Source organism: Ptychodera flava, chromosome 1 (assembly GCF_041260155.1).
Source record: "Ptychodera flava strain L36383 chromosome 1, AS_Pfla_20210202, whole genome shotgun sequence".
NCBI lineage: Eukaryota > Metazoa > Hemichordata > Enteropneusta > Ptychoderidae > Ptychodera > Ptychodera flava.
In genome coordinates this window covers 25,035,503-25,055,966 of record NC_091928.1, presented here as the reverse complement: position 1 = coordinate 25,055,966, position 20,464 = coordinate 25,035,503, and the positions used below count along the sequence as shown (strand labels likewise).

Here is a 20,464-nt window from a genome sequence, read left to right as displayed (position 1 = left end):
TACATACATACATACATACATACACACACACACACATACATACATACATACATACATACACACATACACACACACACACACACACACACACACATACATACATACATACATACATACATACATACATACATACATACATACATACATACATACATACATACATACATACATACATACATACATACATACATACATACATACATACATACATACATACATACATACATACATACATACATATACATCGGACTTTGATACAGCTCGAACTTTTTACATCAAGCCTCGTTTTCGAGGCAGCTGCTGACGTTTACAGTATCTGACAGCGCTGCAAAATCTTATATACACAGCCTCGTTCTGATGAAGTATCGCTGTATCAGAACGAGGTTCTATATGTGAGAAATTTACTCAGTACAGCTGCAGAAAGTTTATATATATCAGCCTCAATCTGATGATCCAACTACACAGCAAAATTTTACATAGAGTCTCGTTTTGAGGGCACAGCTATAGCTGGGAAGTTTTATACACAGACTCGATTGGCAAGTTTTACATACAGACTCGTTCTGAAGAGAGCTATAGCTGAGAAGTTTTATACAAAGACTCGATGGGAAAATTTTACATACAAACTCGTTCTGAAGACACAGCACGCTGGGAAGTTTTATACACAGACTGGGTGGGTAAATTTTACATACAGCTAGCTGGGAAGTTTTATACACAGACTGGGTGGGAAAATTTTACATACAGCTAGCTGGGAAGTTTTATACACAGACTGGGTGGGAAAATTTTACATACAGCACGCTGGGAAGTTTATACACAGGGAAGTTTTATACACGGACTGGGTGGGTAAATTTTACGAATATATACACCCTCGTTTTCGAAATACGATAGTGACTTCCAAATGTTCATATAATGTCGGTCGAAAGTGGATTTACATTAAAGACGTTGTGTTAACACTGCTGCACATAGCAGGGCTTGTGTGTTTCACAAGACCAAAGAAATATTCAATTTTACTACGGCCCTCCTTGTGGTCGAGCCTACGATGCTCTGCGTTCCCAGCGTTAAAGGTGCTGGACGGGAGGCGGTAGGCCTCTCGCGCCGCACTGGGAAAACACAGTATCGTACGCAGGGCCGTGGAGCTAAGAAGGTACCATGGCAGAGCTAAGAATGATCCAGACTGGGTGCAATTATTGTAGCCCATATGCCGTGTGCTGGCTTTTCTGACCTATTTTCTTTGCAGCGCTGGCCTGTAGCGGCCGGTGCTGCACAGCAACATGTTAGAAAAAGACCGCGCACAGCCCGGCCGCCGGCCGGTCGTGAGCTGCTTTTTTGCGGCTAGACCCTGGCAAGACTAAAGCTATTAAACACACGCATAGTGCTGGCGCTTGTGCTATTCAAAAGCATTTGAACTTTCTGGTTTATTTTGCGCCAGCGACAACAATGACCGTGGTATTGCTATCTGGAGAGATCCCTAGGCTGTTCCGTGTTCGTAGAAAAAAAGGATAGGCGCTTGGCGTCGACTACACAGTGCTCGTTCACTGTAGGTCACTGCAGTCGGCTGTGCAACCAACTTTCGTGGTCTTCAGAGTTAAGAGAATAAAGACAAAATTTTAATTTGGAAATTTTGGTGCCATAAACCCATACATAATTATGGATGAAGGCAAATGTGGGTAACAAGACAGCCGTTGTGGCTATCGACACGATGATCATGTCGGTAAGCAAGAATAAAAAGCAACTTAGCGACACGATCATGATAATTGGCGATCAAATGCAAATTGTACACTTCTGTCACCATTTTGCTTTATCAAGTGGTCTCCAATGTACGGCTTTCGAGTTGAAATAAAGTTTCCTCGTGTGACAAAAAGTGTGTTTCCATAATTTAGCCTTAGGTCCACGTGTTCAATTGACATCGATTGACGCGCGTGTTCAGTTGAACTGCTGACATCGCTTGCTAAAATCCAATCACCCGTTTTATAATTTAACCACCAATGAAATCTTGTTCGCGATCTCAAGATTTCGCGTTTTCGAGGCTCAAACTGCCAAAAAATTGAATTAGAGAGCATAACAAACAAAATCGCAGCTTGAAAGAGACAACAATACTTCATCGTACGATTCACCACAAGAAAAGCAAGAAAAACTCAATATACGATAATAGAAAGAAGCTAAAGAACATGAATGCGAGGGATTTTGGTTTCCCTAGCTCTTCCAAGCTTTTCATCAATGAAAATCTGCCGCCTACTACTCGCTAATTGCTATACAAGGTAAATACTCTGAGAAAACGGCACACTATCAGTTTCTGTGAACATATAACGGAAAAATCTACGTTAAAAAGGACAGCCAGTCACAGTCGTTAATCATAAAACGAGAATCTGATCTTCCTCGCATTGTGATGATGTCCCATCAAGCAAAGATATAAAATCTGTAAGCTTTCAATATCACTAGAAGTACAGGAATTATTATTTTATGTAAGTAAGTGGCTGACAATATGAATGTAAACGTGTTTCTTTAAAATACCAAATACTATTGCTGAAAACTGTCACGATTTGTTTAATGTAAGTTACTCAACTCTATCACCTACCAGTTTTGACAATGCTTACCATTCAGTATTTAATCGCTCTTTCTGCATAACTCATGTAAATATCAGATCTCTGAACAGAAATGTTGACGGTCTAAAACATCTGTTTGAAGATGTTATTCAGTCCAAATTTTCTATAATAGGTGTCACTGAAGTATGGGATGTAAATAACTTAGACAGCTGCAACTTGCAAGGGTACAATCTTGAAATGAAGTCCCGTGATACTGGTCGAGGTGGTGGAGTGGCAGCATACATTCACTCCTCATTATCATATAAAATACTGAATACAAAGATAGCTCATTCAGAGTCTCTTTTGCAGGAGGTGTCAATGAACAAGAGCAAAGTGTTAGTTGGTATTATCTATAGAAAGCCAAACTCTGACATGTGTGAATTTCAAAATAGCTTGCTTGACACTTTGTACCAACACAATATCGATAGGACTGATTGTATTCTAATGGGAGATTTCAACATTGATGCAAATACTAGAAGTACTTCAGCGAACGTAGATTCTTATTTCACTTCTATTGAGTGTATTGGCTTACAACAGTTGATTTCAACTCCAACCAGATTGACAAGATCATCAGAGACTTTGATTGATCATATTTATAGCAATATTAATCGTTTTCCAATTAAGGTTGGAACATTACTAGCCGATATTCTGATCATTTCCCTGTATTTGCTCTTTTTGAAAACTTCAAAATCAAACCAAGTTTTAAAATAAGATTACACATAGAAATTACAATTCTTACAATGCCCTTAACTTCTGTGATGATCTTAGAAATTCAAATTTGGATTGTGTTTTTTTAGTGCAGTGATGTAAATTTAGCATACGAAAAGTTTCATTCCATTTTCAGTGAAATAAGTGACAGACATGCACCACTTATTACCAAAACAGTTAGCAATAATAAAATTCGAAAACGACATGGATTACAAAACCAATCAAAAAGTCTATCAATACCAAGCATAAATTGTATTGTAAGGTACTCAAATCAAACTTTACCTCTGCTGTTGTTAGCAAGTATAAAAAATATAGAAATACATTGTTAGCTGTTCTCAGGAACGCTAAAAATATATACTGCAGTAATACTTTTACTGAATACAAAAATGATAGCAATAAGATATGGAAAACTATCAACAGTGTACTTGGAAGTCAGAGTAAAAATGCAGTTAGATCTCTGCCAGAGAGTCTGTGCACATCCATAAATGGTGAAGAACACATGGTTTCAGGAGAAATAATATCATTAAAGCGTTGAATAACTATTTTGTCAAATAGGGCCTGATCTAGCCAATAACATCACTAAATCAAGTAGCAGTTATACAGATTATCTTCTAGAACCCAGTTCAATGTCCTTTTTCATGACGCCTACAACCGAATCAGAGGTTAAAGCAACGATTAACACACTTGATCCAAAAAAAGCTTGTGGTCATGATGGAATGCCAGCCAGACTTTTAATTGATGCATCAACTGTGATAGCCAAACCACTTTCTTATATTTTTAACCAGTCTTTTCTATCAGGTACTTTCCCTAACTTACTAAAAACAGCAAAAGTGATACCGGTCTTTAAAAAAGGGTCCACCGAAAATCCAAGTAATTACCGGCCTATTTCAGTTTTGCCTCTACTAAGTAAAGTGCTGGAAAAAATAGTCAACGCTCGCTTGATAAATTTCTTGAAAAAAAAATGTTTTTTTTTTTTTTATGAACATCATGTGCATTCCGCAAGAAATATAGCACAAAACTTTCTCTAATTAATCTCATAAATTATATAATCAAACAAATGGATGAGGGCAGAGTAACTCTTGGCATTTTTCTCGACTTCTACAAAGCCTTTGACACTATTAATCACGATATACTTCTTGAAAAATTAGCATACTATGGTGTACGAGGAATTCCACTTCAGTGGTTTACAACTATATACAGCAAAGGTACCAATACGTGTCTGTCAATAATAACACTTCACCAAGTCTTAGAATCGAATGTGGAGTACCAGAGGGTCAGTTTTTGGCCCTACATTGTTCTACTATTTATCAATGATATAGCCAGCCCATCCAACTTCTTCAATTTTCGTTTGTTCGCTGATGACACAAATATTTCCATACATTCCCTGAAAACTACTTCAATATAAATCTACATGATGTCGACTTGCAATTCAAAAAAGTTACAGATTGGTGTAATATTAATAAACTTACCGTAAATCGTGCTAAGACTAAGTATATTTTCTTTAGAAGTAATAAGAGAAAAATAACACAGCTAGGTTCACTCCATATCAATGGTGAGATTATTGAAGAAGTGGAAGCCACATCATTTGTAGGTGTTGTTATTGACAGGCATCTGACATGGTCAAAACATATTGAACAGGTAAAATCTACAGTCAGGAAAAAAGTAGGCATTCTTTTCAAACTTAGAAAGTACCTTCCAAACACATTCTTGTATTAATCTACAAAGCTTTCATTCAACCTCATATAACCTACGGACTAGAGGTCTGGGGATCCACATACCAGTCTCATTTGACATGTATTCACCTAGCACAGAAAATGGCAGTTAGAGCAATGACCTTTAGTCATTTCACAGCACATTCATCCGATTTATTTCGACAGTTACACATTCTTGATATTTTCAAACTTCACAAATTACAAGTTAGTTTTTTATGTACGAGTTAATTAACGATACCTTGCCTCACCATTTTTCAAATTACTGTTCCATTCCATCACACTGCTATAGTACTCGACATAAAGAGACAGGAAACCTTTTTGTACCAACTATCAACACAACTATGGGCAAACATGCAATATCTTACACAGGAAGTATTTTATGGAACACCCTACCACATGATATTAGATCAAACCATCTCTTAGCTCCTTCCGACAATCCCTCAAAATAATGTTGACAAACACATAAAAAGATGCGTCCATAGACATGACGGAGAATTATTTCATGTTGCACATGAATTGATGTACTATCGCCCTCAAATATGTGTTTATTAGATTAATCATAATTGTATTCATTGAGGAAATGGACTTTGACTAGCAGTTTTGCTATTTTTCAATTCCTATTTACCCTGTAACTTATATATGAATTATATTGGAAAAACAGTTATGTATATCTACATTGATAAAGGGTAAATAAATAAATCATTATTATTTTATTTATGTTCTTTATTTTTCATGCTTTCGTATCAATATCCCGGTGGCACGTTGTGTAAGCAGAGTGGTCTCACACAACAGCGATGCGCCGCTCGAGAAGACGCAAGTGCGAATCCCGGTCGGAGCTTGGTCTCTTTTTTTTCCTTTTTATTTCTGTCAGTTACTTTGTAAGTTTTCCCTTCTCTCTCTTTTACTATCCTTTCCCCATTTTTTCTATTTTCTCGCTAAATTCATTGCATTTGACATTCTCCGCCGATCCACTGCCAGGGCCGGAGGGGGAGGGCGCCAGTGTGTTGTGGCTGTGTAAGCTGAAGTTTGGGCGTGGCCGCCTCCCCTTGAAATGTGCCATGCAATTTTTATTTAAACAAAACTCGAAAGGTTAGGAATTGTCTTCGCTTTGAATACATTTTGGGACATCACGTCTACCTAGGTCAACGGTGTTTTTTGCCTTCTTCTGGTAAGTTCTGGACATTTTGTTCAGACGATTTGCTATTGATGATGCATACTTTGAGGACTCTGATGAAAATTAGTTTGTTAATCAAATTACCCTTCTTAAATAGTGCGTATATAAAATAACATAACTAAAATAACTTGTTAGGCAAAGACTTACTTAGTTGCAACTTCAATCACATATTAACAGCCATAAGGAATACATTAACAGGGCAACATATTTATTTGATTTTAATGACGCAAACCCATGACATTTCATAAACTCAATCTTCATACCTAAATTGGTAAGAAAGTAAAACCATGATGGCCTTTGATGGAGATTCACAACTTTAAAATTACAAATTACCGTGCCTTAGGCTGTAAGGACGACAATTTCGCCGATACCCATTGACAAAGTATATTTGCTGGCCCGATGAGGCATTAACATTACGGTATTTGCTGTGTTTGATGATCGTAAAAATACAAAGCCTCAAGATCGTGTCGATTATAAGGTTTTTTCGCTTATTTGCACGATGATCGTGCAAATAAGCGGAAAATGCCTCTTAAAGACACGATCATCGTGCAAATAAGTAAGAAAAACCTGCGTATCTGCACGATCGATCGTGTGGATTATCCGTTTATTTTCTTATGTACACACGATGATCGTGTCGGTATGTGTTGTTCTTTATCAAAACGATGATCGTGTCTTTAAGAAGCATTTTCCGCTTATTTGCACGATCATCGTGTAAATAAGCGGAAAATGCGTCTTATAGACACGGTCATCGTGCAAATAAGTAGGAAAAACTGCGTATCCGCACGATCATCGTGCAAATAAGCGGGAAATGCGTCTTATAGACACGATCATCGTGCAAATAAGTAAGAAAACTGTGTATTTGCACGATCATCGTGCAAATAATTGGAAAATGCATCTTATTGACACGACCCTCGTGTGGATAGGTAAGAAAAACCACGTTATCCACACGATCATCGTGTCGGTAAGCATTTTTTTTGTCTATTCACACGATGATCGTGTCGATAGGGCCACCCAAGACAGCAATTCTTGGTCTTGGACGTTCCTCGGGGCATTCGACGCAAGGAATATTCGAGTATGGCGGTACACACAGCATGGTGCTTGGTTTGTGTTTACGAGAATTAGAATGATCAGACATTGTAATTCACCAGTCATCAGCGAACACTCAGCCGATAGAGTATATGAGATTCATTGAACATGGCATGGAAGTAGAAAGAGATCTCTTGCGACCTCCATGCCGCCTTCAAAGAATCTCATATACTCTGTCGGTTGAACGTCGCTGATTTACTGTTGAATTTGAGTGTCTGATCATTTCTATTCTCGTAAACACAATAAACACAACCGTTGTAAGGGACTGGTCAGTTTTTTTCGGCCGGGGGTGGATTATTTTTTGCCGACGTCAAAAAGTGGCTGGACCCCTATTTCCAACTTTCGAAAACAGGGTGACCCAACATTCCAACTTTCGAAAACAGGGTGACCCCCCTGTGTAAAACAAAGGTAAAACAAAAGGTGGAATACAAATTGAATAATTATATATATATATATATATATATATTATATATATATATATATATATATATATATATATATATATATATATATATATATATATATATATATATATATATATATATATATATATATATATATATATATATATATATATATATATATAATTTTGGGGGTATATTTTCAACAATTAGTCATTCTGTGTTTTAATGAAATTGGTGTCATGTCAGTTGTAAGATAGGAACTTAAAAGTGTCAATTCTAAAGTTTGAGTACAGTATTTGAATGAGCTGTATGTATTCCAACTCTCTTTATGCATAAGCAGATGTCCAGAACTGTTGTAAGGAAAATGTGATTGAAATATTATTGCATGTTGCTTTCTAATACTTAATTCTCATAGAGAATACAGAAAAGTATCATGAACTTGCCATGCTTTTCATATGTAAGGGCATGCTGAAAAATATGTTTAATATTTTAAAGAAATGCGCCCAAATTTTTAAACATACAGATATCTCAAATATATATATATATATATATATATATATATATATTATATATATATATATATATATATATATATATATATATATATAATATATATAAAATATATATATATATATGTATATACATATATATATATATATATATATATATATATACATATATATATAATATATATATATATATATATATATATATATATATATATATATATATATATATATATATATATATATATATATATTATATATATATATATATATATATATATATATATATATATAGAACAGGGCTCCAAAAATATGTCTTATTATTATTAAAGAAACATGCCCAAAGGGCGCGCAGAAAATGCAACTCAATGCTGAAATTTGTGGCTGTCACAATGCATTTTAAGTATGAGCCCTTGTTGAACTTGAAAAACACACTGACCCCCCCCCCCCCCCCCGAATTAGGCATTTCGAAAACATGGTGACCCCATCAGCAAAGTCAAAAACGGGGTGACCCCCCCCCATGAATCCACCGCCCCCTGGCTGAAGCAACTGACCAGTCCCTTAGCTGCATGCTCGCCTGTGTCTCCATGCTCCTTGTGTCAACTGCCCCAAGGAAATCCAAGACCAAGAATTGCTGTCTTTTTACTCAAATTTATCTTCAGCCATCATTGTGCATAGGTTTATTGCATCAAGATTCCAGTATTTATTTTTTGTCTTTATTCTCGTAACTGCGTAGACCGCGAAAGTTCATTGCACAGATGATGACGGAGTGCAGCGGTCTCAGTGTACGATCGTGTATGGTTGACGCCGTTGTATGGTTGACGAGTAGCCCTGCGTACAGGTCTGTGTGTTCCGGGCATTATACGGCCTCCACCACAACCGATAACCGGGCAACACACAGACATTTACTCAGGGCTAGGCTGCGAGCAGCCCAGATCAGTGGTGATCTCACCTGATAGCAATACCACGATCATTGTTGTGGCTAGCTTGCTAGAGCAAAATAAACCGAAAGTTCAAATGCACTTGAATAGCACAAGCGCCAGCACTATTCGTGTATTAGCTTTCGTCTTGCAGGGTCTAGCCGCGTACGATACCGGGCAGAATTTAATCACGCTTTCTGAGCACAAGCATCACTAGGTATTACACTTAATCCAAGACGAGTCTGTATGTAAAATTTTCCCACCGAGTCTGTGTATAAAACTTCCCAGCTAGCTGTATGTAAAATTTTCTCACCCAGTCTGTGTATAAAACTTCCCAGCATGCTGTATGTAAACTTTTCCGACCCAGTCTGTGTATAAAACTTCCCAGCATGCTGTATGTAAAATTTTCCCACCCAGTCTGTGTATAAAACTTCCCAGCATAGCTGTATGTAAAATTTTCCCACCGAGTCTGTGTATAAAACTTCCCAGCTGGCTGTATGTAAAATTTTCCAACCGAGTCTGTGTATAAGAACTTCCCAGCGTGGTGTCTTCGAACTAGTTTGTACAGTAAAATTTTCCCACCAGTCTGTGTATAAAACTTCCCAGCTGTGCTGTGTGTAAATTACCCACCGAGTCTGTGTATAAAACTTCTCAGCTATAGCTCTCTTCAGAACGAGTCTGTATGTAAAATTTACCCACCGAGTCTGTGTATAAAACTTCCCAGCTATAGCTGTGCCCTCAGAACGAGACTGTATGTAAATTTTTGCTGTGTGTAGTTGTATCATCAGATCGAGGCCGATATATATAAACTTTTTGCAGCTGTGCTGTGCTGAGTAATTTCTTACATATGGAACCTCGTTCTGATACAGCGATACTTTATCAGAACGAGGATGTATAATAACGATTTTGCAGCGCTGTCAGATACTGTAAACGTCAGAAGCTGCCTCGAAAATGAGGCTTAACGTAAAATCTTCGAGCTGTATCAAAGTCCGATGTACGTACGTACGTACGTATGTATGTATGTATGTATGTATGTATGTATGTATGTATGTATGTATGTATGTATGTATGTATGTATGTATGTATGTATGTATGTATGTATGTATGTATGTATGTATGTATGTATGTATGTATGTATGTGTATGTATGTATATATGTATGTATGTATGTATGTATGTATGTATGTATGTATGTATGTATGTATGTATGTATGTATGTATGTATGTATGTATGTATGTATGTATGTATGTATGTATGTATGTGTGTATGTGTGTATGTATGTATTCTACATGTATGAATGAATACGCTATATGCGTGCGCGTATTTTTTTTCTATGTATTATATGTATGCATACGCAACATATGTGGGGCAATGTATCTGTTTGTGTGTGTATACACTATGTATATATATATATATATATATATATATATATATATATATATATATATATATATATATATATATATATATATATATATATATATTATATAATTCCTCTCTCTATATACATGTACCATCTTTTCTATCTCTAAAAAAAGCTTAATTGTGTAAATTAATTTTTTTACATTTGGCGCCTGGTAGTTAGTGTTCGGTAGATGTGCTGTACCACGACCCTCCACGACCGTGGCTGTACAGTCGGTCCCGCTTGTTCTGAAGTTGTTCTCACTAGTTACGCACACACGGCAGACAAACCATCCGAGTTCAGAATATAGTGCGTGCCGTGTTTCGCTTAATTGACACATTAAAGGTTGCCTGTCTGGTGTCATTGTTTGACATTTAGCAAGAACTATACTTTTAAACAATTACTAAGAAGATAAAATAGATGAAACTGATAATTATCGTCCGCTACCTTCGATACCCTTCGCTACGCAAAATCTCATTTGTATAAATGAATCGTGCCTCGATTTGGCAGTAATTGTAATTTGGGAATAACCTTATATTATCGGTAATAATGCAAACTTAATCACACTAGTACATTACATGAAGTTATATATATATATATATATATATATATATATATTATATTATATATATATATATATATATATATATATATATATATATATATATATATATATATATATATATATATATATATATATATATATATATTTAGGGGTTATTACACGAAGTTGTTGGCCGTGAATTGACAGGTGTCGGCAAATTATACAAATTTCAATACGTTTGTTTGTATGTTTTTGGTACAACTGTACTTGTGCCTAAGTGCAATGCCCATGAAGTGACTGCAAACAACAGAATTTTGACCACAATCATAATGACGTTTCGGATTGTCATGTGTCTTATTCGCTCAGCTGTATATGTACATATACCAACGGAGGTCATGCATACCAGCGAAGGTCACGCGTACGCGTCGCTGTAAGTAGTTCGGTTACAGTGAAAATATAATTCGTATTTTCACTAGTTAAAATATGGGCTCATATCAGTACCGTCCTGAACATAGAAGAATGGCAATACAGGCACAGCATGTATGATAAATATATATATATTGTACGCGAAGACGTACATTTATACGCGTGTATAATTATTGGCGCATATTATAAACGGTGGTGTTGGCTGGCCTACCAGTTACGTTGCTTTTCTCGAGCGTACGAGATAGTATCTGACTGGTCATGCCTGGAGTTCGTGTTTACTCCGCCATCTGGATGAGTCTGAAGCTTCAATTTCGCGATCACCTTACCGCCAACGCGACAGTCTGCTGAAAGTTAATCCATAACGACAGACTCGGCACAAGTCTGAGGACATCTCCATTTGCAAATGCACTAGTTCAAAACAAACGTAGCCAGGAAGCTTGCGTTAATATGAAAGCATTTCATACCGGTTGTGACGATTAATCCTCCGATTTTTTTCTCTGCTCATTATGCAACAGTAGGGTAACACTTTTCCATGGTACTAGCGAACGTTCGTCGGGGCATCATTAAAATTATAATGACGCTCGTTATGTGATTGATGTTGCTTTTCAGAGTTATTGCGTACTATTATTATGTAGCGCTTTTGCTTTTGTTTGTGTCCGTTTCTGTTTTATTGATTGTTTGTTTGTTTGTTTGTTTGTTTATTTGTTATGTTTCTTTTGGCATCGTAAATTCAACTTGTTATTTGTGCTGCAAAATGAAAAGGTGTGTAATAAGGAGATGGAAAATTAGTAAAGACGAGGTGGTCAACCATTTGCACCATCCACAAAGAGCCAACATATAATGATGAGCATTGTGCTCTCTCCAGGGAATATTTTCTGAACAGCACATTAAGAACGCTCTAAATTAATGAACACGGTCCAGGAGCTGGTTGAAAATTAATGATATTTTAGAACACACTGTTATTATGGATTCCGCCCTTTACGTTTCGCGGCTAAATTCGAAGGTCTTTTTGTAACGTTTAGAAATACAAAAACGATAACAAAACAACCGTACATTTTCGTTTTCTTTGGATTTCATACGATAAGACCTGACTTTTCTCTTACAGTGACATACCAAGTCGATAATTTTTCGACAGTCGCATTTCGGGTCGCATTCCGACTGATTTCTTGCCCTGTGCAATATCTGTTGTTTTAACAGTGTATCTACATTTAATATTACAAAAGATATTCGTACTTAATATCAGCTTTATTATAATGCAAGGACTGTGATTGCGTATGTAATGGCGATATAATTACGCGTACACTTATACGCGCCAAAATATCGAAGCAAAATGCTCGCTACCGCTTCTTCAACTCGAGAGACACACAAATATCAGCATGAACTTCATTTGAGCATGAAGAAAGAAAACTGTTCGCAAACATACAAATCAGTAATACTTTTTCTGAAACAAAATACAGGCGCAAAGTTACTGGTAGTAGGCTCGTCTATCCGATTTCGTCATTGTGAGCACATTCTACGTTCGATGACTGCGCACTATTTTATATTTTTGAAACTTTCCAGATGCCCATTTCACCCAAAATTTGTTATCCAAACGTTTCATTTTACATTTACGTCACCGTTTCTATGACAAAATTTCTAATCGCATCATCCGTTAAACAATCGAGTCACTCAGTTACTCTGGTATCGGGACAAACATCAGATACGCAGGCTTGTCATGAGTAATCATTCGATTTAAGCAGATGTGAATCTGTCTCTCCGAACACACGCAATATTCTTGTTTAAACGAGTTAATAGCATTAACAGTAAATCCTAGCAAATTTTCTGACGACTTTAGTCAGTATTTCTCACTTGCATGACGTACATGTCAGTCTGAATCTTTACATACCAGGTAAACTGTATTATCCATAGCACAAGTGAAACCGGTATTTTATTCTCCCTTGGAATGACCGCCGTTCCGAGTTCTTATGTCACCTCTCTGAATTAGTTTCTTTTCCCATGCTCTCATGTACTTTCCTACGTACGAGGTTATCTGTAGCCCAATTTAGCTATCTATTCATTGCTTTGACTTGGTTTGTGCCCAGTGCGAGTGTATGTGAGCGAGTATGTATGTGTGTGAGTGCTTTGTGTGGAGGGATCGCAGTCAGAAAAAGATTTAGCCAATCGGTTTTGAATGATGTCTTTGTTGGGTGACTTGATGACCACTTGAGAGTTTGAAACCGATCGACGATGTACCGAATTTCTCTGAAGGTTTGACTCATCGTGATTCTGCAAAATTATGGTGATGATACTTCCATTACTACGTGAGGACATTGTCACGTTGAAACACAGCCTTGTTTCGTAAAAAGTCATGACAGTACACTTTAAATTATTCACATTTCGTTTCACAGCACGCTTAGCGTGGTCCCCTGCAGTCCGAGGTCAAAGTTGGATTGATTGTCTTCGCTCACGCAGAAAGGACATGTCATTTATTGCCACAGACAAAATACATCATGCTTCAACGATTGGTTAATCATGCTTTAACCTTCAAGGTGACAACTCACTTTTGTAAGCTGACATGATACTTTGGCAGTTAATACAATCAGCAGACAAAGCTGTCGAGTAACGGTCCGATTACTGTCACTCCGATATCAGAAATCAGTAGGTGAGAGCGCAATGCTATTGATCTCAGCCATACACGATAGAAAACAGTTCTCAGGTTTTGTTACACATGTAAAGATGCACGCGTCACTGTGATGGCGTACATGATATCTCGTCTTGTTTTGTGAAGAGCTTTGTCTAACTTGTGATGAAACTTACAGAACTTGCAAAATTCATCCGTATCAGGGAGAGAGAGACAGTTCTTTCACAATCAATCGAGGAGCACTTTCCTCTAAAACTGTCCTTCTTTAACGTCTCATATAGGTATGTACTTTAACTGTATTGTTTTCAAAACCCTCTGTAAGAAAACAGCATACTGAGCACAATGTCAGCTGTACGAAAGTAGCATACGGTGTTATTTAAGTTTCGATCTCCGTGTTAATTAGCTAACAAAGACGACCAGCTCATATCATTAATGGCTGTTTTATAAGAATGTCCTGAACAAGATTATCGTTAGTATAACCGTTCTCTTTTTATAACCTTTTTCATTTCCTTTCACTTTTTTTTCAAGAGACACAATTCAGAGGGAGAACAACGATGAACCAAAATGTGTCATACATCTTGTATTTCATCTTCTTTATGGCTATTTCCGTTGCCAAGGTAATATATTTGTAAATTGTACATTATGTCTTCAAACTTGGCTTTTTTGACGCTTCATTTCTTTATTTTGTACGTTTGTTTGTTGTTTGTTTGTTTGTTCCTCTTGTAAAATGAAAAATCTGCATGTCTATAATCGACTTAATTAATGTAATTAGGCCAAGAGATCCATATCTCTCAAGTTCATTTATCTATTTCGTTTGTTTATTTTTTGTTTTCATTCTTTGTTTTGTTTGTTTGATTGGCTGGTTATTTTTTTTTGGGGGGGGTGCTATGACAAACCCCATGGCCTGTGAGTGCAAGCACGCCGTACTAGCGGTATTTGCACGAGTGCTGCGGTGTATTCGGTAGCAGTCCTTTCACGAGCGAAGCGAGCGAAAGGACAGCCGAATACACCGCAGCATGAGTACAAATAACACTTCTACAGCGCTTGCACCCACGGGCCATGGGGTTCTGTTATTATTACATATGTTCTGTCTTTTATTTATTTATGTTTTCTGTCTTTCATCAGCGTACTACTTAGCTGTCAAAGCTTCAGGGCGACCCTGCGGAGTTATATAACACTGACATCACTGTAATAAGGCATCGAATCAGATTTCACTTTTCATTGGTCAACGCCGCCACACCCTCCATTTTGATTGGCTAAACTATTGTTTACTTGTTTATCAAGGATGATGTAAGAGGAAGTCTGAGGGCTTGAACTCTGCTTGCAATCGCTCCAACATACGTAGCAACATGCCACAGATCACAGGTTATCGTAACGTTGCTTGGATAGTCGTTCGAGGCGGGCGGCCGCAGGTCGCCGTTTACTTGGAAAAACCACAGAGTAATATCAGACAGAGTGGCAACAGCTATTGTTTAAGGCGTGAAACGGTTACGTAAGCAATCCATGTTGCCTCGCCTCACGAAGCTCTTGGCTCTCTTTTCCGAAGAGTGCCGACCATGCACCTTCGGTAATTTTCGGATTTTCACCAATTGTTAAGCGAAAGTATGTTCGACAAAGCTTGTGTTGTAGTTGTCGTGTGGTGCTGATCGGAATTGATGTGCTGGCGAAAACGCGAGTGTTTTGAGCTTCAGGAAAGTGGGTTTTACCGTTTTAAAATTCCTCTCATATTTTCATGAATGTATAATGAGTGTGTTTGAACCAAATTTGAAAGTCTTTTATCGATACTGTCTGGTTTTACTCAATGGTTTACGGTCAGTCACACCGTCTTTTACACGTGCCGCCAAGAAAGGACATGTTTATGAAACTGCTGGCGTGTTATGTTTGATTGGCGTGAGGCAGTGTTTCTGGCCTGAGAGCTCACAAAGTAACTATGGTTGCTACGCGACTGGCAGTACGATGCCATCTCGTCGTATGTTTCGCATAATCTCGTGTAATTATCAACCACAAACCAAGCCTCCAAAAAGTTTAACACCTTTGAAGCTCATTTTAATATGAAAAGCCAATAGTCTACCGAGACGACCATGGAACAAAAGCATGCAAGTGTTGCCACTCTGTCTGATATTACTCTGTGGAAAAACCAAGTAAACGGCGACCTGCGGCCGCCCGCCTCAAACGACTATCCAAGCAACGTTACGATAACCTGTGCCCTAGATAGCCAAACGAAGAGAACTTTGAACTTGGAACGCCTTTGATTTTTCACATTTTGAGCTTGAAATTCTTCTAAACGATCGATACAAATAACAGTTCGAAGATTTTTACTTAAGAGTAAGATACGGCAAACGCAACTTGTCGAATGATCACCGTGGCACACAAGCGTTCATTCAGTCTCTGTTACCAATAGCGTGTAGGACACACAAGCACAGAATAAACTGCATGCAAAAGTGACTTTCTATTGTAAACAGGGAATGTCCGGTGAGAAAACTACTGGCAAAAACGTCTCTGAAAATGTTAACTGTTTCTTCAGCACCGCTGCGCCGCAGTTACGTGTGTTCGATGTATTGTGGCCGCAGTGATACGGCGGCCACCGTGTGGTGGATCCACCATTGAGCTAGAAACGGACGTCGCCCGTTGTCAATGTTTTGGCTTCGCTGACAAACAAACTGCTCTTCCGGATAATGAAAATCATCCTCACACTATAATGAGTACATGCAATTGTCTTTGTCGTAGTCTTTAGTCGGTAATGTCATGCATTTTACTATAACGAGAATCGAACCAAAGTGAAGTGAAATCTTGTAGACGACATCTTTTGTTTACAAACATAAAAAGTTCCGGGTCAAAATTGGTAAATACTCATTAACATAAAGGAATGGCATAATGTTTTCGGTATTGCACTGCAGTGCAAATACCGGTAGTACGCGCGCGCTTCGATGCAAGTAAACTGTGGTGCATATCTAATAATAATTACACGCGAGATACCTTCCTAGTGATACTGCAATTATTGCAGAAATGGTAGTAATATGTTAGTATCTTCAGATGTTCGTTGTTGATGGTGGTCCAACTATTCGCAGATAAGGCAACAATTATCGTGTACAGTAAGGATAAAATAGCCATTTTTTCCGTATGAGATAATGCCAGAAATCTCACATTGAGGACTGGGTTTGGTCAAAACGATCTACATGAATCAGAAAACTTGGTCGTCTTAAATGTGTGGTTTTTAACAAACGTTAATGCCCTGGGCATTAAATCATCAAATTGACAATTTGTCGAAAAATGCCTGTCTAAATGTTAGCATGCAAAAAGGAATTGTATAACAAAGACAAAGTGTATTTAAACAATCTACCCGAAATGTACATGTAACCGATATTTTACATGTAAATTTAACATGGCCATTATTCAGTGTTAACTCTATGGGGACAAATACAGTTTCGAATTTCGAAAAAAGAAACGGTAAATTAAAAATTGTTTCTTTAAGATAAACCCCACAAGTGGTAAGGAGAAAATTCTCTCTCTCTCTCTCTGTGTCCCCTCCGTCTGTCTGCCTGTCTGTCTGTCTGTCTGTCTGTCTGTCTGTCTGTCAGTTGTCTGTCTGTCTCCCTCCCTCCCTCTCTGTCTCCCTCCCTCCCCCTCTCTCTCTCTCTCTCTTCTCTCTCTCTCTCTCTCTCTCTCTCTCTCTCTCTCTCTCTCTCTCTCTCTCTCTCTCTCTCTCTCTCTCTCTCTTCTCTCTCTCTCTCTCTCTCTCTCTCTCTCTCTCTCTCTCTCTCTCCTAAATTTTCTAAATTTCCTCACAGGGAGAAAACTGCACCGAACCAAATTCGTGTGAACAGATTTGCCAGATTGGTCTGAGTGGTGAAGACGTGTGTGGTTGCCTGGAAGGATACATCCCCGTAGGGAATGGAACTCAGTGTCAAGGTATCGACGATTGAACATTCGTTTGCCTTTTCCATATTCGTATTGAGTGTTTGTCCCGTTGCGAAAAGATGACTCTATCTCTGTCTGAACTCCCGCGTGATTTCACGATTCGGAAAAGTTTCAATTTTCAAGTTGAATTCACGGTTAAGGCTGCAGCTACCAGGCCTTCTACGACACTTCTTACAAGGATCATTAATGAATGGGACGGGGTAGGTCAACGTAACACAAAAAATATGTACAGCAACTAGACTGTCACAACGGCTCTGTAACATTGTGCCATTGGGCGTAATGCAACTCTGATGTAGTTGTAGAATATTTTTATATATGACCTTGATGCATCATGTCACTTTGTTGCAACCCAAGAGATTTTGCTAAAAAAACGTAATTATCCGCATTTCAGCCGTTACCATTCCCACTTTGTGACGCCGTGAAAATAACAGTCATTAGCAACCCACCCATCCCAAATTTACCCCATTCTCAAGAAGCAGGAGCTTTTGTCACGTATTATTCAGGCTTGAAGATTTCTTAGACATTAGTGTAGCTCATTATATTCCGTTGAATTCGTTGAAATGTCGTAATATTAACCCCGATGTTCATTTGTGGTAAAAACAAACGTGAGTGTTGAACGTGTTTGTTTACTATTGTACCCCTTCGACATATAAATTGGTGACACAATTTCGTCTTTTATAATTTTAGAAACGATATGTACACCTGAACATCTACGTTGTCTTTAATAGGAATACTAAGAAAGCGAATTTTGACATTTGGATTAACCCTAACCTCGTGACATGATTTGTTCTTGCTTGCGCTTTAAATTTCAACAATTAAATATCGTTTATTATAATATCAGATACGGACGAATGTGAGGCTGAAAATGACACCACTGTCTGTCACCACCACTGTTATAACACTCCCGGATCCTTCTACTGTGCCTGTTTTGATGGATATCTACTGCAGTCCGACGGCGCGACATGCCGACCAGGTTTGAAGACTTTCGCACATTTCCTCGTGTATTTATAGAAGTCTGGCGATAATAATGTTTCTATCCTCGGTAAAGACACGTATAGCCCACAACTTTTCGGTGGGAATTGCTCTAGAATTGAAGTGCTGTGCGTTATGCAGTCATCCAGTGTACACAATGATGGCGATAAACAGCTACCAAAAGGTCAACCTTTGCCCCCTAGCTGAATGTGAACAGATTAGTTTGTTTTGTGACCTCCAAACAAAATGACTTCCACCCATTCCGATTTCATTTCTTACGACAATCAAACATTGCCATGACGTATGGGACAGCCGCTAATCTTAATGTCGAGAAGGCAGCACCAAAGCTTGCATGAGATCCAAACAAATGGGCCTTCAGTGTACACTAAGTACAGTACAGTTAAAATGCGCCCCGGGGACAGATATTCGGACTCTTAAACTTTCACAATGTTTTCAGATCGACCACCTGTGAGGGCTTGTTTTAACGCTCTTGGTGTGAGATACATTTTCTGCTGATGTGCACGGCAATAAGGTTATCTCTGATTGGTCAATTGTCACTATTCATAGCGACTTAGGGATTCTATTGTATTGTTTTAATTATAAGGGTAAGATTCAGCCACCCAATTGGATAACAGCTTCTTAGATGCTGCACATTGGCCCCTACATTTTAGCGTCTTTATCTTCCGAGATCTGATTTTGTTTATTTTTCTCCATCGAGTTAGTTCGGGCATTGAGTAAATTTTGAATTTCAAATATCGGCAAATCTTTGGTAAATTATTTCCCTGGTACCAAAATTTGCACCCCCACCAATTTTTAATTCTTGACGATGATTTTGAAAGAGAATGGTTGAAAGATTCGTCGAGGAAAGTTTGAGTGAAAGTTTATGTCTTTCACTTTCGAGGCGCATACTACCTTACGCCAGCAAGTTGAGAGTTGTACTGAAGTCGATGTTTTGGCACATACCGCAAAAATGTTTCACTGAATGTTTTACTGTCATCCAGATGCAAGTAGAGTTTAATTTGTGTATACTGTGTTCAGTATTTTAGCTAGTTCCAATCAAAAACACATGAACAACTTTTAACCTGAAACAAAATTCATGAAAAAGCTGAAAGTGCCCCCAATCTATTCCTTTGATTATCAGATTTGCTTTGTTCAACCCAATCTCTTCAATGTTTTGGTCCAATCAAATTGTTTTAGATTGCTATGTGGGACTTCTACAATTGGAAATGGGGCGAAAGGGCTAAACAATAAATGCATACATAATATCCTGTCTTATGAAATGCAACATTTCAGTTTGTGCTGTGAACAAGTATCCGTGTTCTGACGGTCAGTGCATACCGAATCGATGGATATGTGATTACTGGTGGGACTGTGCAGACGACGAGGGCGAAGCTTTGTGTGGAGGTAGGATTTCGATACAGATGTGAAAATAAAGATCTCCCTTTTGTACATTTATTTATTTCTTTATTTCTTTATTTAGAGAGAGGGAGACA

At 37.9% G+C, this 20,464-nt stretch overlaps 1 protein-coding gene across 1 annotated transcript in view; it reads left to right on the top strand.

The window, feature by feature from the left end:
* The first annotated feature begins 18,864 nt into the window (after nt 1-18,864).
* LOC139143661 (low-density lipoprotein receptor-like) overlaps nt 18,865-20,464 on the top strand; it is a 150,127-nt gene continuing 148,527 nt past the window's right edge. The window contains exons 1-2 of the mRNA XM_070714175.1: nt 18,865-18,972; nt 20,303-20,375. Of these exons, the coding sequence (XP_070570276.1) occupies nt 18,865-18,972; nt 20,303-20,375 (181 nt within the window). The remainder of the gene's footprint in view (nt 18,973-20,302; nt 20,376-20,464) is intronic.